General features: G+C 40.5%; 1 protein-coding gene across 4 annotated transcripts in view; it reads left to right on the top strand.

Annotated features, from left to right (window-relative positions):
• CARF (calcium responsive transcription factor) overlaps window positions 1-26,993 on the top strand; it is a 152,436-nt gene that overhangs the window by 112,114 nt on the left and 13,329 nt on the right. For all 4 annotated transcript variants that reach the window (XM_033945032.1, XM_033945036.1, XM_033945034.1 and 1 more), the window contains exons 12-15: window positions 918-953; window positions 1,046-1,121; window positions 7,101-7,222; window positions 12,983-13,334. In XM_033945032.1, the coding sequence (XP_033800923.1) occupies window positions 918-953; window positions 1,046-1,121; window positions 7,101-7,222; window positions 12,983-13,334 (586 nt within the window). The remainder of the gene's footprint in view (window positions 1-917; window positions 954-1,045; window positions 1,122-7,100; window positions 7,223-12,982; window positions 13,335-26,993) is intronic.

Genomic DNA, 26,993 nt, shown 5'->3' with positions numbered 1-26,993 from the left:
AAAACATAATCATCTTGCTTAGAGCATTGCACTGTGCAAAAAGTGACATAAATTATACCAAAGCAGCACTTGTACTGCAGGGGAGGGAGGAGGGGGAAGGACCCCAGGGAGGACCTGCTTATAGCTATTCCCCAATCATCTCAGGTGAATTCCCTTTCTGAAACAGTCACTCGACATCCTTAATTTGAATATACTCAGTTGACAAGATAACTCTTTGAACACAAGTGAGCCACGTGGACTACAGTTAAGACATTTTATTTTGCCTCTCACTCATTCTGATTTAACATAGGTCCTATTTTATGCAATGAGACCTAGTTATTAATAACTGGAGTTAACAGTGAAATAATATATCTTATCAATAACCTAGACCAGTGGTTCCCAACCCTGTCCTGAAGGACCACCAGCCAGTCAGGTTTTGAGGATAACCCTAATGAATATGCATGGAGCAGATTTGCATGCCTGTCACCTCCATTATATGCAAATCTCTCTCATGCAGATTCATTAGGATTATCCTCAAAACCTGACTGGCGGTCCTCCAGGACAGGGTTGGGAACCACTGATCTAGACTGATAACTTCCCTCTTAGTTTCCCTATGCTTCAGTTTTCCCCATTACAATTACTGATAATAGTAACAATGACACTGTTGCACCTCCATTCAGCCCTTTGGAAACATCTAGAAGTGTCCCATCCATCCTGAAAGTGATGTATGTATTTGTGTCTGAATTTTTACATTGTGGATGAAAGGGGTCATGCAATTTACAGTAGTAGAAATATCAGAGATAATGTGAGAGTGATCATTTCATTTAGCCCTAAACAGCTTTTTGCCAAAGCTGAATAAGTAAATAGTATTATATGTGAATGTGATGCCTTTAAAATTGTCCCCTTGCTAATAATAGATTACCTATGTTTCTTTGCAGGAATCTGAGCAAGAGCCAGGATGCAAGAACAGAGAAGTAAGGGGGATAAAGAATAGGTACTGCAAAATAAAGAAGACATTTTGTTCATTTTTTCTATCTTTCAAATTTGTGTCTGTTTTGTCTTTCAGTTGCAGTGGACGGTGGACAATGGCAATGTTCTCACAGAGACTGTGACAGTTACATTTGCATCATCACTCACTGAAGGTGTGATATGATGTGTTTAGTACAATTTCCATGAGTCTTTGATTTATACAGTTCTGTGCTTGGGTTTGATTTACCTTAAATTTTTAGCTACCCTTAATTGAACAAGTCAGATATAAAAGTTTTCCTGAATAGCCAAATTGTGGGAATAACCACATTTTTAATTGAAAAACATTTTGTAGTTAGATTCCAACTGTAGACATGCTGGCAGGAAATTCAAAAGTCAGAAAACAGCAAGGCAGACGGTCCACTAGAGGCAGTGTGGAAAATAAAACAGAAGTAGACCTTGATGAAACAACCATAGTCTTTTTTCTTACATTTTATCATGGAAAGTCAAAAGGACATGAATTTGACTAGAAAGAGTACGTTCCCTTGTGGAAATCAGTTTACAGTTGCAAACAGTAGGAACAGAGTAACTCCATTCATGTGGGAAGATAAACAGATATGTTTGTAACAGTGTTGTTCAACCTTTTGACACCTATGGACCGGTGGAAATAAAATAATTATTTTGTGGACCTGCACCGGTCTGCGGACCGGCAATTGAAGTACATTTGGCTATGTCGTGGGCCAGACTCCGCCTATCTCCACTCAATCTCCGCCCCACACCCCGCCCCAATAATAGTGCTAATTGTAATACCATTTTTTCCATTCATTTTTCATATATACACATACAATATAATCTTATAACAACACATAATGTTTAACCACAAAATTAAACTACACAAAGCACACTGTATGCTTCTCAACATTCATTCCTACCAGAACACAGATAACCCCTATGCAAATATGGGACCAAAAACTAAAAGTACTAATACAGTGTTCCCCTGGTTGTTCACGGTCGGCAGTTCGTGGTCCTGATCATTCACGGTATTTTCTGACTGCGAACCACCGACAAGGAGAGGGCAGCGGGAGATGCAGGAGAGAGCAGCTGGAGTGCTGCGAGTGCAGGAAATCACTCGCAGTATGCTCCGACCGCCTCTTCCTGCACTAAGTTGGGCCTTATCCAATCAGGAGCTGCTTTGACACGCAGCTCCTGATTGGATAAGGCCCGACTTAGTGCAGGAAGAAGCGGTCAGAGCATACCGTGAGTGATTTCCTGCACTCGCGGCGCTCTGGCTGCTCTCTTGCTGCCCTCTCCCGCTGCCCTCTTCAGTCTCCCCTAAGAAAAACCGTATTCGTGGTTTTTCAAGATTCGCGGGGGTTACTGGAATGGAACCCTCACGAATATTGGGGGAGTACTGTATGTACAAACAAACCCTAAGGTGCAAGACTGCATGCAGTTCAACCCTAGAGGAAAAGAAACAAATGCATTTCTTCCTGAACAGACAGCAGATGTAAATCAATCACTAAATTAAAAAAAATTAATTCATGCCCCTTTACCGTTGTCTCCCTCTCTCTATGCTGTATCTTGCCTTCTGGCCTGCCCCCCCCCCCCCCCAGTGTTATCTTCGGGCTGGCTCCCTCTTCCTCAGTGCTGCAGTGCACAAAGCCATGGGCAGCGGCTCCTCTTGCGTCCCGCACCTCATCTGGAAGCCTTCCCTCTGACATTGCGACGTCAGAGAGAAGGCTTCCAGTTCAGGCGCAGGATGTGCATAGAAGCCTCGGCCCACGGCTTTGTGCACTGCAGCACTGAGGAAGAGGGAGCCGGCCCGAAGACAATGCCGCATCGATCGCACCATGGACCGGCGGCTGAAGAGCACTGTCTGGGGCCCGATGCACGGGCTGGGCCTGTGGACCAGCAAGAAATTTCTGTGGACCTACACCGGTCCATGGACTGGCAGTTGAAGAACACTGTGTTAGAACATTAAAAAAAAAAAAAATCAGGTACACAGACTGATAACTTTTTTAAATGTATTGCTTTATTAGCTTTTTTGATTTGATTTAATAATTTGATATACTAGCTTTCATGCAAGTTTTAAGGCAGTGTACAATAACTAAGATAGAAGTACAAATATACTATAAGTTGCATAATTTATGTATTGCATTGAGTCCCTTTTGAAAAGAATCCAATTTAGAAACTCCAACTATGGCTTTGGACAACCAGATTTAACATACAGCACAACTTGTTACATCCAACTTTTATTTCCAAAGTCTCCTCCCTAACCCCCTCTTTTACTAAGGTATGCTAATGCGTCCATAGACTAACATGCACGTGTTAGCGTTTAGTGCACGTTAAATTGATTAGCGTGCGCTAAACGATTAGCGCACCTTAGTAAAAGAGGGCCTAAGTGATTTACTATACCCTCCCTTCAACCCCCTCCCTGCTAATAGTATCAAGGTTAAACCTCCACAGTAAATCTTTGGATTTGTATATCGGTCAATTTCTTCATCAAAGCTATAAGTTCCAAATGCTCTCTCCACACCTGCAGGAAATCTGTAAGAATTTTAAGTACTGTGATCATAGTTTTGAAAATGACCCAAAGCTAAATGGGCAACCGATGCAGTTATATTAATAATGACACAGTCCTATTTCACCTTTGTGGCTATATTTTAATTTCACCTTTTGTAACTATAGTTTGCAACAATTGCAAACCTAATGTTGTTGTTTTAAACAAACATAAATGCTTAAGTGCTGCTGAAAATGACAGGTTAGCCTTGAACAGGCAATTTAACAGGTTAGGAACTTTGAATATCGACCTCTTAAGATCATGGCATTCATGCGGATTCAGCAAGACATCAACCTACGATATGCTGAAGATGCTAAGGCAAACAGCATCACCTCCTTGGCATTAAATCATATGATATGAACTCAGCAGACCCTAAAGTCTCAAGGAAATCAAGCAGTTCTCTGTCATAAGTCAACTCAGAGGTTCACTATTGTCATGGTATGCACAAAACTACAGGGTTTTTGTTATGGTGCTCCTGAACACCACTGTTTCACATGGTGGATTGGGGTACCAGGGCTACCTGAGAGCCAAATGTTAAAGTGCCTGCATATATTTCCAGAATGCTGCAAATATTGTTCTATTTAATATATTGTATTGCTTTGGTGCATTAGTTTGATTTTTTTGGTACATAATTCTTGGAGTGTATTCAGTTTATCAGTACATCAAAAAAAGGGGCAGAATCCACAACTAATATATTACTATACACACCACTAGTGGAAACAGTGTGACCCCAATTGACTTGTTTCATAAGGAGGAAAAAGACCTCTGTGAAAGGGATAGACCACAACATTGATAATTCAGCGGTATTCACAGCCTATATCCAATTTTAATCATAGGTCATAAAAAACCTCAGGTAAACTTTAATGTTGCGGTCTGTCCCTTTCACTGAGGTCTTTTTCCTCTGTATGAAATAGTATAATATATACAACAAGACAATTGAGGTCACAGTGTTTCCACTAGTGGTGGATATAGTAATATATTACCATCAGTAAAAAAGGTATTGGCAGGGGGGAGAGACAGCTGGTGTAGCTGCATCAGAGCCACATAGTAAGGGATTCCTTCCTTAGTGTTCAGAAGTGCCCCAGTCCCTTTCCTGCAGATATATAGATATTGCCCAACCCCAAATATTTTAATTTTCTACCTAGCCCTATTCTAGCCCTGCCCACTTTAGCCTTCACAAACAGTTGTCACTGATGGCCTATGATTCCCTACTTTCTTCAGTGGAATGCTAAAACACTTGTCCACGCTCTCAATATATCCTGCTTAAGAACTGAAACTACTTCTCACTGATCTGTCTCTTTTACAATGTATTCAGCATAACTTTGGCTCACCCTTCACAGCTGCATACATTTAAAGTGCCTCCAGTTCATCTACAACTGTCTTAACACTTTTAACACCTCATAGCGTTTCTCTCTTATCTCTCCATAAAGCCTTTCTCACAACAACCTCTGTTTGTGGATTAAGCTGCTATTATGGTGCTGCCCTTTGGACATTACGCTTTATGCCTTGCTGCTCTATATATGTAGAATTGCTTCATAACATAAACATTTATTTATATACCACAACACCATAAAGTTCTATGAGGCTAACAAAAAGAGAAAAACTGAACAGTCTTAGTGAAATACAAAGCATTAAGCTTCTAAAAATTTGAAAAATAAGTAGGTGTTATAACAATTTTCTAAAATGCTGTTTGCCCTGGATCAGTAGCATGGATTGTTTCTACTTGAGTTTTGGCCAGGTATAGTGTGACCTGGATTGGCCACCGTGAGTACGGGCTACTGGTCTGACCCAGTAAGACTATTCTTATGTTCTTAAACTATCAAGTGACTAAAATCTTTATCCCAGGTTGCAGCCTGAAATGACAATAGTCATTGGAAATATCTTTTATGTGAACAACCTTTAGCAGATGGAAAAACAAACAAAGTAATTTTGCACTGTGAGCATCTTGCATTAGCAAATGTAAAATGATCTATGTAATCTAATACAAGATTTCTTAATTGCTCTAATACCGTTTGGTTCAAGGTGATTCTATGGGAAAATACAATTCCTTGGATAAAAATATGTCCTTACAATTCTTTAACTAAAAGTACTAACTTTACAATATATCATATAAAAATGTTTTCAACATTCTACAACATTTCTAATAACTAACTTCTGTCTTTATTTGTATAGATAAATCATTCCAAATAACAATATCAGCATATGTAAAAGAAAAATTGAATTGACATTTAAAACATATACCACTAAATGGGGGCAACTTCAATAAAAATGTATTAATCTATTAGATGAATAATGCAAACGTGAAAAGAACAAAGTGAGATGATCAGAAGTCTCTGCCTATATAATATGATGAATCAGACAATTTTAAATTCCTATATGTTTCTCTATAGGCAGCCAATTCAGTTTCTTATAAAATATAGACACATTATCATATCTCTTCAGACCATACTATATATCAATCTCACTGCAGCGTTTTGAATCAGCTACAATTTTTTTTTTCCTATTTTTTTAGTTTAAATTCAAATACAAAGAATTACAATAATCGAGTTGTGATACCAACATATCAACCACCAATGCCAAATGATGTTAAAAAAAAAAAAGATTTCACCAAGCTCAACCATACATGGTTTTCTTCTGTAAATTTGTGATTTGATCCTTGTATGTCAAGGAAGGGTCCAAAATAACCCCTAATACTTTGGTTGTTTTTTTCAACTTTAAGAGTAGCTCCAAATTCCAATTTAATTGATGTAGGGACCAAATATAACTGATCAAACCATAAAATTTTTGTCTTATTTGTATTTAGTTTTAGTTTACAGGACAAAGCCTATTTTTCAAATTTTCCAATACAATCCCTGATCTTAATATTGACGTTTCCAATATCCCTATCCACTAGAATTAACCAAAGAAATAACTAGGTGCAAGACCATGCAACACTTTAGAACATATACAACCAAATTTGAATATAACTCTCTCTTCAATAGGATGCCAATGTAGTTTAAGGAAATAGGTAATATGGTCTGTGTTTTTAAGATTAAAGATCAGTTGAATGAGTTGGTACGTTATATCCTTTCTCTCTGGCCATATTCAAGATCCACCTAATAGCTCCTTCTTTTGAGGCTGCTTTTTTTAAAAATTGCTTTTTCAAATATTGTACAAAACAAACATACATACTTTGTCACAATTTCAGCATTGTGGAATTTAAGAAAAATACAATCAAATCTTCTAGAAGACAAAAAAAATGAGAAGAAAAATAATCCAGCATGCTTTCAGCCCACAAATTTGGGAGACCCAAGGAGGAAAATTTAGAAGATAGATATTCAAAAATACAAATTAAATATAAACAGTAACAGTGAGGTATCTTGTTTTTATGAAGTTAAGAGCTATACAAACAACTTGCACCAAATACTAACCTGATATAGACCTTCAAGGAAATATTGTAGCTGGGAAGGTTAAAAAAATCATATTTAACATCTTTTAAGGGAACAATACATTTACAGGGATACCTTAATTGAAAAGTGTTACCAAAAGCTAACAGTCTTCAGTGTTCTAGCTCTGTAATTTATTTAGGCTTTATTATGTCTGTTTCATATTTCAGGAAGTGCACCAGGATCAGTCATTGCTAAAGTAGAATCAAGCCAGATTGGAGAATCTTTGTCTCCAGCTCAGCTGTTGTCTTCACTTTCATCACTTCAGCCCAAGATTTTCGCTCAGCTCCAGGTAGATAAACAGAAGAACACTCAACTTGTACAAGCCATACCCTGTTCACCAGAACAACAAAATCATCCTCTACATGAAGTCTTCTGAATGGCTTATTTTTTAATTCTATTTTTATTGAAATTTTAATGTAACAATCCAAGTATCTACCAGTGAGTCTGACCTCGGTTCCGGGGAAAATGGCGGAAGCACTGATAAAAGACAACATCGATGAACATTTTGAAAGAAACAAACTTATGATAACCAGCCAACAGGTCTACCCACTGCACTCATACAAAGACCCACTCATTCACTTAACACAAAACAAAGAAAAACAAGAAAAAAAGTGGAGAAAAAGCCTCAGTTCATTTTCATATGGCAAAAAACTCCACTTATAAACAACCATTAAGCAAAGTCCAAAATGTATCAGTTCACTCAGCAGTGAGAAACCATTGTTGTGCTAGAAGTTTTTTTGAGGTGGTTCTTACGAGGGCTACTATAGTGTTTCTCACTGCTGAGTGAACTGATACATTTTGGACCTTGCTTAATGGTTGTTATAAGTGGAGTTTTTTGTCATATGAAGATGAGCTCTGAGACTTTTTCTCTACATTTTTTTCCTTTTTTTCTTGTTTTTTGTGTGTTAAGTGAATGAGTGGGTCTTTGTATGAGTTCAGTGGGTAGACCTGGTAGTGTCTAGGTAGGTCCCTCTTATGGTTTCCAATAGGGCATAATTTATTAGTAAAATTAGGACCTACAGTGACCCCAATTTTCTTTCTTGGGGGGGGGGTCTGCTATTCTGCCTCGCTACCCACACTCAGGACAAAAAGGGAAAGTGGATGGGGGGAAGAGCTGCGTGCTTGAAGGATAAGAGGAAAATGCTCTCATAACCTTGAAGACAATCCCTGAATGAAGTTTGGAAGTGGGCTGATAGGGATGGATGTCATTGACATACACTGGTCAACAGTATCATGGCCCTGAACAGGAAGTTAGTTGGGAGTTCTCTTTCAGCTTATTAGAATCCAAAGTAGCCCAGCTTAAAAATTAATGAAGATCGCTGCTTTAAAGGTTTCATATCCTGAGCTATAATATACAATACTCCCCCGGTCATTCGCGGTTGGCGATTCGTGGTCCCGGTCATTCGCGGTATTTTCTGACCGCAAATGATCAGAACCGCGAGAGGCTGCGACTGCGAATGACCAGGCAGTAGAGAGCAGCCAGAGCACCTGCGAGTGAAGGAAATCACTCGCGGTATGTTCCAACCGCCTCTTCCTGCACTAAAGTCGGACCTTACCAATCAGGAGCTGCTTTGACACGCAATTGCAAGAAGCCCTAGTCAAGGATAATGTTAATCTTAGAAAGAAAATGAAAGTGCTTGAGAATGCTTCAAGAAATAATAATCTGAGACTTACTAATTTTCCAAGATTGACAATGGTAACTCCTAGGGAGATGCTTAGGAGATACCTGGTAGAAATTCTACAAGTTTCTGAAGAAACATTACCTCCATTTTCTCAAGTTTATTACCTTCCAAATAAAAATGGGCCTCAATTACAGAAAAAACCTGATCAAGCAATGCTAAATGTATTGGAAATTTTGGAGACGTCTGATAAGGACATGGTAACACCTACCACACTGATATTAACTGTAGCTCTCTCGATTGATAAAGGATGGTTATTGAGGCTTTTCTTTAAAAATAAACAGAAAGAATTCCTAGGACTAAAAATTCAAATGTACCCTGATCTTTCAAGAGAGACTCATAAACGCCATCGAGAATTTCTTCTTTTGAGACCAGGGGTCATTCTGTTAGGGGTAACATTTTACTTGAGATACCCTTGTAAGTGTATTATATGCCACTGCTCAGATAAATGTTTTTTTTAACTTTGTCAGTTAACTGCTTTCTTGGCTATGTCCCGAATAGATGGCAGAACAACAAGTGCTCTAGAAGTTTAACATGTATCTCCTATCTCAGCACTATGTTTAACATATTTCTCACCCACAATATTTTTGGGATCCTTCCTAACAGTGCAGTTAAATTTGAGGGAGTTTTTTTCTGGCTAATGATAGCTCGAACATTGGAAGCAGGGCAAGCATATTCTAAAGCCCTGCTTCTTTGAGCCCTTGAAGCCTTTTTCTCCCTTGACTGCAAAATGGAATATAATTTGGTGGTAAAAAGTATAATTTAATGGTAAACTGAGTATAATTCATCAGATAGCCTATATTTTTGTGGTATTTGGTCAATTTTATATAGTGATAACATTGTGTCTTGAATGTTGGACAATATCCTGTAAATATGTTGGTCATTAATAGTAAATAAAGTTTAACAAAATGTAAGACTTTCTTTTTTGGTAGTGGCTAGGGGAGGAAGGATATTGGTTGTGTTCAGCAACCCCAATAATTTTGAAAAGTTGGCTCCTACGAGCTCAACTATGAAAAAAAACACATGGCAGTGTTTCACCAGCCCTTAACAGCCAAAAAACTATGGGCTCCTTTTTCAAAGGCGCGCTAGCGGTTTTAGCGCATGCGCTAGCCGCTACTGCCTCTTCTTGCGCAGGCGGTAGTTTTTCAGGTAGCACCTGCAAATCCGGTGCATGCGCTAAAAACACTAGTGCACCTTTGTAAAAGGAGCCCTATATTTCTCTCAATACACTGAACAAGCTGCAAATTCAGCCAGCAATTATTAAAAATAGTAAACAGCCTACCTCAAACCCCACAACATAAGGACATAAGCAGTGCCTCTGCTGGGTCAGACCAGAGGTCCATCCCACCCAGCAGACCGCTCGCGCGGCGGCCCATCAGGTCAAGGACCTGCATAGTAATTCTCTATCAGTACCCCTCAATCCCCTTTTCCTTCAGGAAATCATGCAATCCTCTATCTATACTCTTCAATCCCATTATCCTTCAGGAATTCATCCAAACCCTTCTTGAATCTCTGTAGTGTAATCTGTCGTATCACACCCTCTGGAAGCACATTCCAGGTGTTCACCACCCTCCGGGTGAAGAAGAACTTCCTAGTATTGGTTCTGAATCTGTCCCCTCTTAACTTTTCCAAATGCCCCCTCGTTCTTGTATTTTTTTAAATTTTGAAAAATCTGTCCCTATCCACTTTTTCCATGCCCTTCATGATCTTGTAAGGCTCTATCATGTCCCCTCTAAGACTCCGCCTTTCCAAGGAAAAGAGGCCCAGTTTCTCCAATCTTTCGGCATATGTTAGGTTTTCCATACCCTTTATCAGTCGCATCGCTCTCCTCTGAACCCTCTCGAGTATCGCCATATCCTTCTTAAGGTACGGCGACCAGAATTGGAGGCAGTACTCCAGATGCGGGCGCACCATTGCCCGATATAGCGGCAGGATAACGTCTGCGGTTCTGGTTGTAATACCCTTCTTGATTATACCTAGCATTCTGTTTGCCTTTTTTGAGGCCGCTGCGCACTGCGCTGACAGCTTCATTGATCTATCTATCATTACCCCTAAGTCTTTCTCAAGGCTACTCTCACCCATTACCACCTCCCCCATCGTATAGCTGTACAGTTAACCAGCAATGATTTTGCCACATACTTTTTCAGCAAAATTAAAGGTGTCCATTGGGACTTACAAACAGTACCAGCAAATCTTTCACCAGCTAATGAAAACATATGAACATCCATACTGGGTCAGACCAATGGTCCATCTAGCTCAGTGCTTTTCCAACAGTAGCCAATTCAAGTCACAAGTAACTGGCAAAAACCCAAATAGTAGCAACAATCCATGCTAATGATCCCAGGGCAAGCAGTGGCTTTCCCCATGTCTGTCTTAATAGATTGTGTAATTTTTCTCCAGGAACTTAATCCAAACCTTTTTTTAAACTCCGCTATGCTAACCACTGTTACAGCATCCACCAGAAAAGAGTTCCATAGCTTAACTATTTGTTCAGTGAAAAAATATTTCTTTCTATTTGTTTTAAAAGTATTTTTACTTAGACCTTGATGTGGACTAGAAGGAAAAATGTGGTTAATTTTGGTTTTCTAATCTAATATTTATGAGTCACTCTATACCTGACTAGGTTCAAGGCGACATACAAATAAATGAGAATACATCTTGTATTGACGAACACGAAGGTTAAGGTAATTAAAAGGGAGAAAAATAGAATGAAGAGAGAATGCAAAGGGAGATTTGGGGTGACACTAAAAGGTACCGATAACATTGAGTGGAATTAAAACGTTCATTGAAGATATTGAGCTTTCTGTCAATGGAATATATTGTCCCGAAGCAGAGAGCTTTTTTTTTTCTTGTGAAACCTAAGGTATTAGGGTTCTGCTTTGCTAGTTGCTGGGAGGCTGTACCAATTCTTTGTGCCAATGTAAGTGATGAGTGTGTTAAATGTGCGCTTGTATTTAATTCCTTTTGGTGATAGAAGGATCAGAAGGAGTTTTCTTGATGTTTCTGGCTGAAACGGACCAGGAATTGATGAAAAGGTTTATGAGAGGTTCCGCAGAGCTCACATATAAGATGTGGTACATTGTGCATGATATTTTGATGTTAATTCATGCAGGAATAGGCAACCAGTGAAGGCTTTTATAATAAGGTATGGAGTCAAATTTTCTTAATTTGAAGATAAGCCATATTGCCCTATTTTGAATTGTTTGTAGTTTGTGGATGAGAGTGGAATTTATGAGTTGCACTAGCTATCAGTTTCATACTGAGTAGTAGCAGCAGCAGCAGGACAAAATTCGGCAGCATTCGCTGTCCACCGATTTTTTTGCACTCATTTCTTGATACCTACGGTTCTCAACCATTGTGATCTTATCCCATCTGGACCCCTGAGGAAGGAATTTTTCTACGAAACACAGCTCATGTCGGATCCTGCATTTTTCACATATGAGAACCACCATTGAGATTACCATATTTTATTAATTTGAATAAAGCTGCCCGTCACTTTGTACATCGCTTCTGCAGTTTTTCTTTTTTGTTATTCATCACTTATTTTGTTTACTGCAGACCAGTTGGATTGTTTTTTTGTTTTGTTTTGGCTTAACTACAATTAGTAAGCACAGGAAGAACATTATAATCCCCTATTTGTGTAGATTGCTATAGCATATCTTCCACACCTGTTAATACTGTATTTATTTATTCAATTTTCTATACCGTTCTCCCAGGGGAGCTTAGAATGGTTTACATTAATTTATTCAGGTACTTAAGCGTTTTTCCTCTACAAAGTCTGCATGTACTATAGGTATGTTCAGGGACGGGGTTTGGGTGGAGCACGGGTGTAGACAATTTATGCACATTTATAAAATATCCACAAACATTAGTGCCTGCTTCCAAGCAAACATAAAAAATATCTACAGCTTCAATCTTTAGTTTATGATTTATTAATTTTAATATATCACCCTTTGTGCAGTACAATAGAGCGGTTTAAATATCAATTAAAGTTCAACAAAATCACAGAGAAAATGAACGCCGATTCCCTTTAAGAAAAGGTGGTCATCCAAAGAACCTAAACCCCATCTAGCCATATTTCTTTAGCTGATTTGCCTCTATATTTTATCAAGCTATTTAGGGCTCCTTTTACTAAGCTGCGATAGCGGGCTTAGCGCGATCTGCAATGCCGCAGGCATTAGTTTCTTAGCGTAACATGGGGCTTAGCGCGCGCTAATCTGCAGCGCGCATTAAAAACGCTAGCACACCTTAGTAAAAGGAGCCCTTAGGGTAGAAATAGGTACCTACTTGGCTTTCAAACATGGGTGACTTGTTATAAAATTGTCCTCATATTGTGTTACTGATTATCCAATCTCTTTCCTTTCTTGAAGGGATTACAGCTGCAGCCAGCATTCACCTCCACGGAAGGAACAGCCCTGATCACAATAAATCGCCACTCTTCTACCAATCTGCTTGATCCTAGTGGAAATGCTGTAACCAACCAACCACTGGTTCTCAATCAGACACAGAACCTCTCACCAAGTGCCAGTCTGACTAAGAACAACACTGTTGCTTCAACACAAAGTAACCTGCCAGTAGCAGGTCAAAACATTGTTAGTATGGGTCAGTTGGTAACTGTTAGCAGTTTAGAGGGCACTGGAGACCTGGAGGGAGGGCTCCATCAGATTCTGCTGGATGATGGACAGACCATTCCAATAAGGATTATAGACCACCCAACGCTTGGTAAGTTTTTAACTCTCTTGCACAATTCTGTTGGGCCTCGAACGGAGGAATAAACTACAAAATGAACTGACTAATAAAAAAAATTATTGCATTATATTTGACATATAAGATGGCTCGGAGGCACTTCTGACGTTTGGGAAAGCAAACAACATGAGTGCTTTCTCTGCTTACAACAAAAACAGGAGTATAAAAATAAAACAAATACATGAACTACTAAAAAAAGCGAAATAATCCTTCCTCCCAAAAACATGAACAGCTCCATTTTAAAAAGGTCATAGAAGTCAGTAGTGAGACATTCAGGAGGCCATTTCCAGTTTTATTAATAATAATCTGCTGACGGAGAGGCTGTCGTAAAATGCATAGAAATGGATGTTCATATGCTGACTGCGGACATCATAAATATCCATTTTAGAAAAATAAACATATAGAATATTAACTTATTCAAAGACAGCACATAACTGGATATCTGCCAACACTAAATTGATTGTGTGGTAAAATAATAACAACCGGTTGTGTACTGCAACATAAACAGTTATCTTTGTGATCTTAGAAACCGGTTTTTATCCTGGCACTGTTATAGTGACCAGTTTGTTGGGCATTTTGGAGAGGGGAAGGGGATGGACAAATGCTACTAGTGGCATTTGTTCTCTAATCCCTCCAATGAAGTGCTGCTCAATTGCAGCTGATTCCCAAATCCTAAACATACTTGGTAGAAGGTGTACCTCCTGACTCTGAACTTTTAGGACATAGATTTTGAGTCCCTGTCTGAAATACTACTACTATTAATTCTATAGTGCTAGCAGACGCACACAGCGCTGTATAGAGTCACAAAGAGTAAGAAAACAGTCCCTGCTCAAAAGAGCTTACAATCTAAACAGGCAAGACAGACAAACAAGATGTCTTGGATACATCTTGAAGACCAATCATCCAAACCCAGTAGATAACCTCCTTTCTTTTCTCAATGCCTTATCCTTCCAAATTTTAAACCCACAAACTTCTCATGAGAAAGGACACCAACTCGACATCGCAACCTTCATGACCCATCAAAAATCTTCTGCAGAAATTCAAATGTCTAATGGAACCTGGTCACCTTCCCTCTGATCAGACCACTACTCATACACCTTCAACCTCAACTGGACCAACAACAAAACCACACCAAAATCCAAAATAATAACTTACACCTCACGCAAACACATCGAGCCCACCAAATTCTAGTCAAACGTTGATGAAACAATTCAAGAATGCAACCCCAAGGATTTCATTTCACACTGGAGCGAATTGAGCAATAACATCCTTGATGAACAAGCCCCACTACAAACCAAAACCAGAACCAGCAGACGATCAGACCAATGGTTCGACAATGAATTACTCCTACTCAAGAGACAATGCAGATGACTGGAAAGAAACTGGAGAAAAACCAACCTAGATCACACGAAAACCGCCTGGAAAAAAATTAACAAATACAAACTACAATTAAAAGAAAAGAGAAAAATACAGTACACCAACCTAATAGGCACGGAAACCCAAGACACCAAAAAACTATTCCAAATCTTAAAAGATCTAACTGACACCAAACCCTATATGACCACGAACAATACCCCCCCCCCTCAGCCACCCTCCTAGCAGAACACTTCAAGAATAAAATTACAAACACCAGAGCTACCCTCAATTGAAGTCACAAACACCAGAGCTACCCACACAATTGAAGTCACACTATTTCCCACAGAAAATGAATCAACTGCTGCAGACAGAACTTGGTCCCAATTTCCCAAGATACATTGGGCTGAATTCAACAAACTCTACAATAAGTACAGCCATGCATCCTGTGAACTCAACCATTGACCACCATATCTCCTAAAATCCTCGAGCACAAAGTTCCGTACTCTACTCCTAGAATGGATACAAACCATGCTCACAGATGACATTTTCCCAACTGACCTCAGCGAAATCATCATCACCCCGATCCTAAAAGACCCTAAAGGTCCAACAGACCTAACATCCAACTATAGACCCATTGCCTCAATACCTCTATATATCAAACTAACTGAAGGACTAGTAGCCAAACTCCTCACCAACTATCTAGAAGTCCATAACATACTCCACCCCACACAATCAAGCCAACTTCAGCATAGAGACATTACTAGGCTCCCTTATCGACACAGCAAGACAACACCTCAGGACTGGGAAAAAAATGCTGCTCATTCAACTGGGCCTGACGGCTGCATTTGACTTGGTAGACCATAGCATCCTACTGCAAATTTTGGATATAATAGGTATCGCAGATAAAGTATACTCATGGTTTAATGGTTTCTTAAAATTCAGAACATACAAAGAAAAATCTGATCCTTGGTCCAACCCCTGTGGCGTACCTACTCTCTTCAACCTATATACTGCCTCCCTCGGTGTTTGCCTGGACAAACAAGGCCTAACCTCTTATAGTTAAGCAGACGACATCACCATTCTCATACCTTTTGATCAACCAAAGCTCTCGATGACAGATACACTACACAAACACTAGATACAGTAACGACTTGGATGGAAGACCACAAACTGAAACTTAACCCTGACAAAAAACTAAATTCATCTTCCTCAAAAATAACAAAGTCCCAACCATAACCAATTTAGAAATCAACTCAATCAATTACCCCATTCAAACCACCCTAAAACTACTAGGTATGACAATTGACAGATGCTGCACCATGCAACCACAAATAAATAAAACAATACAGAAATTGTTATGAGAAACCTTAGACAAGTCCAAAAATTCTTTGAAAGAACACAATTCCAGCTCATAGTACAATCCCTTATCCTAGGCCTAATGGACTATTGCAACATCCTCTACCTCCTCTGCCCTGCAACAATGATTAAACAATTACAAACAATTCAAAATACAGCTCTAAGACTTGTCTACTCACTGAGGAAACACGACCATATTACAGAGGCATACATCAGCTCACACTGGCTTCCAATACAGGAAAGAATGCTATTTAAATTCTACTGTATACTATTTAAAACTATAAACAGAGACAACCCAACCTACCTGAACAACCACCTCATCCAAACTACCTCAACCAGACATAGAAAAATACACACCTCATTCACCGCCCCTCCAATCAAAGAAGTAAAACGGAAAAAACTATACGACGGCCTACTAGCCATTCAAGCTGCAAAATTAGATAACCAAATTGCCGATCTACTGATAACCCCAGACTACAAGATGTTCAGAAAGGAAATAAAAACTATACTCTTCAAGAAATCCCTGAAAAAGACTTAATACCGCGAGTACCTTCCTTCTCATCTTCTCCCTAACTCACTGATACCACCTAACCCACTCTTGGAAATGACATGCGATCTTACTTTGTAACCCTCCATCTATAACTCTTTTTGTAATCCGCCTTGAACCGCAAGGTAATGGTGGAATAGAAATCTGTAATGTAATGTAATGTAACAGTTAAGGGGAACGGTTAATCAGTGGGTTGGGTTGGAGGGCAGAGGAGTAGGGTTAAGGATTGAAAGCTATATCAAAAAGGTGAGTTTTCATTATGCTTTTAAACAAGGGAAGGGAAGGGGCTTGATGGACAAACTCGGGTAATTTATTCCAGGCATAGGGGGCAGCTAGATGAAAGGAACGAAGTCTGGAGAAGAAGGGTAATACTAAAAGTGACTTATCTGAGGAACGGAGTTCTCTGGGAGGTGTATAAGGAAAGAGAAGCAAGGAGAGATATTGAGGGGCAACGGAATGAACACACTTGTAGGTCAGCAATAATATCTTGAACTGTATACGATGGCAGATAGGGACTAAACATCTGTGAACTTACCAAGCCCTTATCCTGCCCAAAACAGGCCCATACTATGCCCTCTTGCAGTTTGCATGCACACTTTATAAAATGGAGATTTAGACGTTTATGGAAGATAAATGTTTAAGTACCAGTTTATGTACTGTATGTATCAGAAGCGAATAGGACTCATAAAATGAGGGCCCTAATAAAAATTAAAGAATCAAACAAAATGCAATTAAAATGATTAGTTACTTAAATATCTATAGTGCTTATCTTTTGCAAAACAATACTGTGCTTTGTTAAGACAATATAGCATCCTTAGGAAGTACTATTGTTTTAAAACCACAAAAAATATGTGTGCAGGGAAGAGATCCTCCTATAAATGTAGTGTATAAAGCAGGCAATTTACCTGCATAACTACAAAAGCTGCAGATACTTTTTAACCTAAGGACTGGGCATCACAATTCAGAACAGTAACACACAGTATTTTTGCAGTGAAAACTTTTGAAAGACCCCTAAACATTTGCACCTGATTTTTCCTGTGAGTACTTTTTTCCAACCAGAGTAATATGTGTATTTTAGAAAACTCAATCCCTGCACTAAATTCACTCTCCTCTTGCAGGAAAAAGAGATCTTGTTCTTTGAGCAGTTGGTACCCAATTATTATCTGTGGTAATAAACCTTTTGATATTGGGTACTATGGAGAGTGTGGGGTAGTGCTTTATGTTTATTATTTAGGAAGCTGTGGAACCAAGGGGTGGAAGGGGACGTACACAGATGGGTCAAACACTGGTTGGCAGGCAGGAGACAGAGGGTTGGAGTGAAGGGTCACTACTCGGGCTAGAGGAAAGTCACGAGCGGAGTTCCGCAGGGGTCTGTACTTGGACCGCTGCTGTTCAATGTATTTATTAATGACCTGGAAATGGGGACGAAATGTGAAGTTATAAAATTTGCGGATGACACTAAACTCTGTAGAAGGGTTAGAACTACGGAAGAGTGTGAGGACCTATAAAGGGACCTAAACAAACTGGAGGAGTGGGCAAATAAATGGCAGATGAAATTCAATGTAGGGAAATGCAAGGTCATGCATATAGGGAGAAAGAACCCGATGTTCAGCTACCAAATGGGGGGATTAGTATTAGAGGGAAGTAACCTTGAAAGAGATTTGGGTGTACTGGTGGATACAACAATGAAGTCAACGGCGCAATCCGCAGCAGCTGCGAAGAAGGCAAACAGAATGTTGGGTATTATTAAAAATGGTATTACGACCAGAACAAAAGAAGTCATCCTGCCGTTGTATCGGGCAATGGTGCGCCTGCACCTGGAGTACTGTGTTCAGTATTGGTCACCATACCTTAAGAAGGATATGGCAATACTTGAGAGGGTCCAGAGGAGAGCGACACAAATGATTAAGGGCATGGAAAACCTTTCATACACTGAAAGATTGGAGAGGCTGGAGCTCTTCTCCCTGGAAAAGCGGAGACTCAGAGGAGACATGATAGAGATCATGAAGGGCATAGAGAAAGTAGAGAGAGATAGATTCTTCAAATTTTCTAAACATATAAGAACAAGAGGGCATTCGGAAAAATTGGAAGGGGATAGATTCAAAACAAATGCTAGGAAGTTTTTCTTTACTCAGCGGGTGGTGGACACCTGGAATGCACTTCCAGAGGATGTAATAGGACAGAGTACGGTACTGGAGTTCAAGAAAGGATTGGACAATTTCCTGCTGAAGAAAGGGATAGATAGGGGGCTACTGCGCAGGTCCTGGACCTGTTGGGCCGCTGCGTGAGCGGACTGCTGGGCACGATGGACCTCGGGTCTGACTCAGTGGAGGCATTGCTTATGTTCTTATGTTCTTATTGATATTATGAGTGAGATGTTATTTTTGAATTTGTTTTATTTTACGAGGGTGATTTGAAAAATTTGGTAAAAAAGCAAGGGGACAAGATAGAAACATTCAAGATACTGAAGGGAATAGACTTAGTAGATAAAGACAGGTTGTTCACCCTCTCCAAGGTAGAGAGAACGAGAGGGCACTGTCTAAAGTTAAAAGGGGATAGATTCCGTACAAACGTAAGGAAGTTCTTCTTCACCCAGAGAGTGGTAGAAAACTGGAACGCTTTTCTGGAGGTTGTTACACCCTCCAGGGATTCAAGACAAGGTTGGACAAGTTCCTGCTGAACCGGAACGTATGCAGGTAGGGTTGATCTCAGTTAGGGATCTGGTCTTTGACCTGGGGGCCGCTTCGGGAGCGGACTGCTGGGCGCGATGGACCACTGGTCAGACCCAGCAGCGGCAATTCTTAGTTCTTTATGTAGTCTCCATCGAGGTTATACACTTAGTCCAGCGAGTTTCCAGGTTTTTTTTGGATTGTAGGAAATATAATTTATGAAAATACTGGAAACTCACTGGACTAAGGTCTCTTTTACAAAGCTGTGGTAGAGGTTTCTACCCTGGGCCAGTGAAGCAAATGCTCCAACGTTCATAGGAATTCTATGAGCGTTGGAGCATTTACCTCACCAGCCTATGGTAGAAACCTCTACCACAGGGTAAGTGTAGAACCCTTGATGGAAACTATATTGTTTAACTGTTTTTTTACCAAACATTTCAAACAACCCTCGTATGTATATTTTTTAAAATATGTTTTTATCTTTTATGTATGTTTTACGGTACCCCACTTAGAAATGTGGACATGCAGGCTAGAAATATTTTTAAATAAATAACAATAAAATAAAATGGTAAATGCAGGAAAGATGGAACAATGCATATACTATTATGCATGCACGCAAGGTAAGTAAATTTTAAATAGCTCATTTGAATAATTGAAACACTGTTTTGCTGAGAGAAATGACTTAAAATTTCTTTTCTAAAGACAAATATAGGAGTGGACATGCAGGCTAGAAATATTTTTAAATAAATAACAATAAAATAAAATACCTTTGGTAAATGCAGGAAAGATGGAACAATGCATATACTTTTATGCATACACACAAGGTAAGTAAATTTTAAATAGCTCATTTGAATAATTGAAACACTGTTTTGCTGAGAGAAATGACTTAAAATTTCTTTTCTAAAGACAAATATAGGAGTGGCCTAGTGGTAGAGCTGCTGCCTCAGCACCCTGAAGTTGTGGGATCGAATCTCAGTGCTGCTGCTTGTGAGCCTTATACAGGCACTTAATTCTCCATTGCCCTGGGCACAAATTAAGTGCCTGTATATATGTAAATCGCTTTGAAGGTGTAACCACAAAAAAGGTGGTATACAAGTTCCATACCTTTCACCTTTTAAATATAATAATGCTGTGAAAAAAATTGAAATAAGCAATCTGACTCAGGGACTCAAGTGGCAAGAGCTATATACCGTACCCCCAATGCGATAGGCCTTGGTCCACTGTGTTGGATTTTCTACCTTCAGGCAGGCTGTGGCTTTGGCTGTTCACAGTCTTTTGAGGAGAAGGAATAGTGGTCATTATTTAAGGGAGAAACCTAGGAGGTAATTCTATAAGTGAGCATTTTCTGTTAGGCACCTCAGAGCCGCCTGGTGAGAGCCTATTCTATAACCATATCTGAGTGCCTGGATTCCATTACAGAATATTAGTGTAACCTGGCATTGGAATATTTACATGTACATTAGTGCAATTATCCAGCTACAGACCAGGTGTAACTGCAGTTGTGTCAATGCAGTAGGGGAGCTTGTAATTGACAGTATTCTGTAAGTTACAGGTGCAAGTGGCAGTCCTGGCCATGCCTCTCCTATGTTCCACCCATATGAATGCTCCCCTTAAATTTACACACTATCAGGCTCATTTTCAAAAAAGATAGATGTCCAAAAGATGGTATAAATCGGAACTTGAATGTCTTACTAGTCAAAACGTGCAAATGGCCATTTTTGAAAATGACTTTGTAGATGTCTTTCTGGTCCTTTTGTCTCCAGTGCATCTAGATCTTAAGGGATCATGTTAGAGGTATGCTTTGGGAAGGCTTAGGGTAGACATAGGACCTGGACATTCTGCAGGGATGATCAAACTTTTAATAAAATATCCAGGACACCATTTAGAAGTTTAGAGCTAGACCTGTTTTAAAAAAGAATAAGGTCAAAAAGGTGCCCAAACTGATCAGATGGCCACTGGCAGGATTAAGGCATGACCCCCTCTTAATCCTCCAATGGTCACTGACCCTCCCTCCCCTCCTAGCAACCAAAGATATGAAAGAAACAGTACAATCCAGCCTGTATTACAACTTCAGATGTTCACACAGACACAGCTTAGCAGATCAGAAGGGCACTCTAAAGGTTACTGCAGTGAACGTCATATTAAAAAGTCTCAGGTACACTTGTCACTATAACCCCACTTATATTGTATGGTGAGCCCTCCAAAACCCATCCAAAATCTACTATATCTACATAAAGATGACACTTGCAGGCATAAGGACTATTGTTGTGGTGTACAGGTGGGTACAGTAAGTTTTGGGTGGGTTTTGGAGGGCGCACCATACAATATAAGCAAGTTATAGTGACATGTACCTGGGACTTTTTAATGTGACATTTACTGCAGTACCCCCTAGAGCAGTGGTTCCCAACCCTGTCTTGGAGGACCCCCAGGCCAGTTGGGTTTTTAGGATAGCCTTAATGAATATGCATAGAACAGATTTGCATGCCTGGCCACCTCCATTATATGCAGATCCCTCTCATGCATATAATGCAAGTTCAAGTTTCAAGTAGAGAATGACACGGGGACCATTTACCGCAGTAAACCATGGTCACTGCAGTAAATCCGCAGTAATGGGGACATTTACAACTGGTTTACTACAGGAATGGGGACAAGACCTTTCACCGTGCCAAGGGAATGGGGACAAGACCTTTCACCGCCCGTGGAAGCGGTGAAAAGTCTTGCTCCTTTGGTAAAAAAAAATTGCGCTCGTGTCAGACTCAGCAACTCCTCCCCAGCTCCTCTTGCGCCTATTTTACCTTCAGGAGCCAGCCATGCCACAGTGAAGACAGAAGGAACCCAAAACCAAAACCTGAGATCAATGTGATTTGAAGAATAAAATTACCAGACACAAAAGGTAGAAAAAAAATACATTTATTTTATATTTTGTGATTAGAATATTTCAGATTTGAAATATGTATCCTGCTAGAGCTGGTGTTAGACATAACTGGGGACCGCAAAGCCCAGGCTGTACTTTAGCTTCCAGCTGTCTTAGGGCTCTCTCTCTGACCAAGGGGCAGTTGCCCTAGTCGCACTCCCCTAACACTATTCCTGCCATGTGTGACTGTAGCTTAATTTTTCTATGTAGCAGCATTTTGTAGTAATTTGGTTTGTTCAGTTTTCACAATAGTGGAGGGGATATTTGTGAAAGGAAGGAGAGACAGGGGTATTGTTGATCCTTGCTTGGTATTATTTGTGTTTATAAAATGACAATTGTATGGAATAGTCTCTTTTTATACTTTAATAAAATAAGTTCAGTATAAAATCATAACTATTTGAGGCTTGTGCGGATGGGATCTGACAGTTTGCAGGGTGGGGACGGGGACCGAGCTTGCGGGGATGGGGCAAGGACGGGAACTGAGCTCATGGGGACGGGGCAGGGATAGGGACTGAGCTTGCGTGGATGGGGCGGGAATGGTGATAAATTTTTTCCCCGTGTCATTCTCTAGTTTCAAGTTTATTGGGTTTTTATATACCGCCTATCAAGGTTATCTAAGCGGTTTTACAATCAGGTACTCAAGCATTTTCCCTACCTGTCCCGGAGGGCTCACAATCTATCTAATGGACCTGGGGCTATGAAGGACTGAGTGACTTGACCAGGGTCACAAGGAGCAGCGCGGGGTTTGAACCCACTACCCCAGGATACAAAATTTATGGGAGAATGGAGTCTGCTGGGAACGCTGCAGCAGGGCCAATCTGCTGTGTCAGTTTTATTCCAATATGTTACCTACCTTCCACCCGGGAATGCAGCAGGAGGCAGCAATCAAAGGAGGAACTGGCACTGAGAGGGGGGAGGAGGAGGGTTTGGCATTGAGTGTGAAATGCTTTCACTTCCGGGGGGAGCAAACTGGAAGTGAAAGCAGAAGACAAGGTCACTCCAGGAACCCAGGAGACCCCTGCCCTAGGCAAACCTTCAGCAAACATGCCCCTTACCACCCCATTTGGCAAGTCCAACCATTAGACAGAAGTAGGCAGCTTCCTAGAGAACAGCGGAAAGCAACTTTAAACAGAGCAAAACAATACTGCTGACAGTTACACATACTCTTTAAAAAAAAACAACCCATCAACCTGTACTTTTATGCACTGAGAATGGGATCTTCCAAATCATGTGTTTACAGAGGTAAAAAGAGATAATGTCCTTGCCTTGACAAGCAGATTATTTCCCCATGGCCGTGAGCCATATGCAGAAGGAATCCACTCTAGATTTGTTTCTGTCCCTCCTACATCCGAGGGAGCTCTACTGCCATCTGCAGTTAGTCCCCAAACATTGAAAAGTTCCATGGACATACTGTGAAGTAAGAGACAAAACAGGGAAAATTCCCAAACAAATCAACTGTTCTGCTTAAATAAAATAACTCTTGAACACTAAGCCAACAAGTAACAGCCAACAGAAGCATCAAAGGAGCTCAGGTAATGCCCCTGTAGATGCAAAAACATATTATCCAGTATTCTTCATGCCCTAAAGGCCTGACTGGCATCCAAGAAACCACTTGGAAAAGCCTAAACAGAATGAGACAGTAAGTAGGTGCTGGAAGGACAGGGTGGGAGTCTAGAATGACATACCTATCTACCAGAAAAGATGTTATCAAGGTAAAGACATAATCTCTTTTTCCAGTACAATAGATGTATCATTCTAGACAAGCGGGACGTACCAAAGCAGTCCTAGGAATTTAGGATGGGCTGACTGCGCCAGCCCATAATATTGAGGAGCCAAAGGCAGAGTCCTCTTTTGCTGCAATGTCCACCCTGTAAAACTTTGCAAATATGTGGAGAGTGGACCAAGTTGCTACTCTGCAGATCTCCTCTGGAGAGACTTCCCTAGTTTTTGCCCATGACAAAGCTACACTTCTAGTCAAAATGTGCCTTCACAGAAACAGGAGACTGCTTCCCACAGACAATGTAGACTGACAAAATGTCCTTACGGATCCATCTGGAGATTGTGGCCTTAGAAGTGGGCACACCATACTTAGTTGAATGAGTCAGCATAAACAGATGGTCAAAGAGTCTAAACTTGTTAGTGACCTCTAGATAGCGAAGAAGCACTCTTCCCATGTCTAACTTCTTCAAAATGCGGTCTTGTTTCCTAGAACTTGTAGGTTGGAAGACAGGCAAATGGACCTCCTGATTAACATGAAATGCCGAAACATAAGAACATAAGAATTGCCGCTGCGGGATCAGACCAGCGGTCCATCATGCCCAGCAGTCCGCTCACGCAGCAGCCCTTAGGTCAGGGGTGTCCAATGTCGGTCCTCGAGGGCCGCAATCCAGTCGGGTTTTCAGGATTTCCCCAATGAATATGCATGAGATCTATTAGCATACAATGAAAGCAGTGCATGCAAATAGACCTCATGTATATTCATTGGGGAAATCCTGAAAATCCGACTGGACTGCGGCCCTCGAGGACCGACATTGGACACCCCTGCCTTAGGTCAAAGACCAGTACCCTATTTGAGTCTAGCTTTACCTGCATATGTTCTGGTCTAGCAGGAACTTATCTGATCTTTTCTTGAATATTTGAAGGGTGCTTTCCCCTATAACAGCCTCTGGAAAAGCGTTCCAGATTTCTACCACTCTCTGGGTGAAGAAGAACTTCCTTACATTTGTACAGAATCTATCCCCTTTTAATTTTATTTATTTATTTATTTAGATTTTTATCCTGTCCTCCCAGTAGCTCTTCACTTTGGAGAGGGTGAACAATTTCTCTTTCTCAACTAAGTCAATTCCCTTCAATATCTTGAATGTTTCGATCACATCCCCTCCCAATCTCCTCTTTTCAAGGGAGAAGAGGCCCAGTTTCTCTAGCCTCTCATTGTCTGGCAATTCCTTCAGTCCCTTAACCATTTTTGTTGCTCTTCTCTGGACCCTTTCGAGTAGTACTATGGCCTTTTTCATTTATGGCGACCAGTGTTGGACGCAGTATTCCAGGTGGGGGGCGTACCATGGTCCAGTTTAATGGCATGATAACCTTTTCAGATCCGTTTGTGATCCCCTTCTTAATCATTCCTAGCATTCTGTTCACCCTTTTTGCCGCCACCCCACATTGCACAGACGGTTTCATTGACTTGTCTACAAGTACTCCCAAGTCTTTCCTGGGGGCTCTCTCCGAGTATAGCACCGGACATCCTGTATTCGTGCATATGATTTTGGTTACCGACATGCATCACCTTGCACTTATCCAAGTTGAACCTCATTTGCCATTTCGCGGCCCTTCCTTGAGCGTATTTATATCTATTTGTAGGTCTTCACAATCCTTCTGTGTCCTCACTACTCTGAATAACTTTGTATCGTCTGCAAATTTAATCACCTCACTCGTCGTGCCAATTTCTAGGTCGTTTGTAAATATGTTGAAGAGCACAGGCCCGTGCACCGAACCCTGCAGCACTCCACTCGTGACGCTTTTCCAGTCCGAGTATTGTCCATTTACCCCTACTCTCTGTCTCCTATTCGCCAACCAGTTTTTAATCCACGTGAGTATGTCACCCTCGATCCCATGGCTTGCAATTTTTGAAGTAGACATTCATGCAGGATCTTGTTGAACGCCTTCTGAAAATCTAAATATACGATGTCGACTGGGTCTCCCTTGTCTATCTGCCTATTTACTCCCTTGAAGAAGTGCAGTAACTTTGTCAAGCAAGATCTTCCTTTGCTGAAGCTGTGCTAGCTGGTCCTTTATCAGCGCCTCTACCATCTTTCCCAGTACTGAAGTCAGACTCACTGGTCTGTAGTTTCCCGGATCTCCCCTCAAACCTTTCGTGAATATAGGCGTAACATTCGCCACTTTCCAGTCTTCCAGAATCTTTATATCTTCAGCAGAAAAGAAGGAACAGTGTGGATAGAAATCCCAGTCTCCAAAATTTTAAGGAAAGGCTCTCTACAAGAAAGACAAAACTACAAAAGTGGAGGATACAAAGTTATCTGTTTTTCAAAATATCAGACATGAATCATCCAAATGCTGACTCTTAAGCTAACACAATGAGGAAAAAAAATCTCAGATTCCTTTAATAGGCAATGAAATCAATGTATGCATGATATACAGGGCGAAATCAATCATTGGTCAAAGAAAAACACCCCTCCTTTTTGTAAATATCATTAAATTATCAAAAAATGAAGAACAGCACAACTTAACTATGTCACACCCGTGCTCTATGTGGACACCCTGAGCAACAGGGTAGTGGTATGTTCGCTCCTGGCGTGGTCCCTTTAGAATTAGAGTATCCTTTTAAGTTGGTTGCCTCTAGGCAAATGCCTAACCAAGCTTACTTCCAAGGACTTTAAAGAAAAACATGGTTTTCAGAATGGCCTTGGTACAAAACATAAGCTTTATTCGGCCACCGGCCGCAGGATCAGCGTGCAACCCAGGTTTCCCTGGTAGCATGAAAATAACATAAACAAAAAGGCAAAAGTTTTCACTTTATTCACCGAATCTTAATAATCAGCTTTGGGCTTGCTTGACAAACCCTATACAGTCCTCTGTACCAGAGTCCTTCAGTTGGGCATACCTCCTTATGCCAGCACAAAATACAGTCCATTAGCTTTCAATAAAGCTTAGCAGTGAAACAGTGAATATAACAACAGCTTTTCAATGCAGAGCTATAGGAGGAACATTCATAGGAGTGTTTAAAGGCAGTCTGTGTTTTTTTAGCAATGCAATCACTCTCCAGCTGAGCTGGA

This window comes from Geotrypetes seraphini, chromosome 5 (assembly GCF_902459505.1).
Source record: "Geotrypetes seraphini chromosome 5, aGeoSer1.1, whole genome shotgun sequence".
NCBI classification, from domain to species: Eukaryota; Metazoa; Chordata; class Amphibia; order Gymnophiona; family Dermophiidae; genus Geotrypetes; species Geotrypetes seraphini.
The sequence above is the reverse complement of the archived record's forward strand: the minus strand, read 5'-3'. Positions and strand labels throughout refer to the sequence as shown.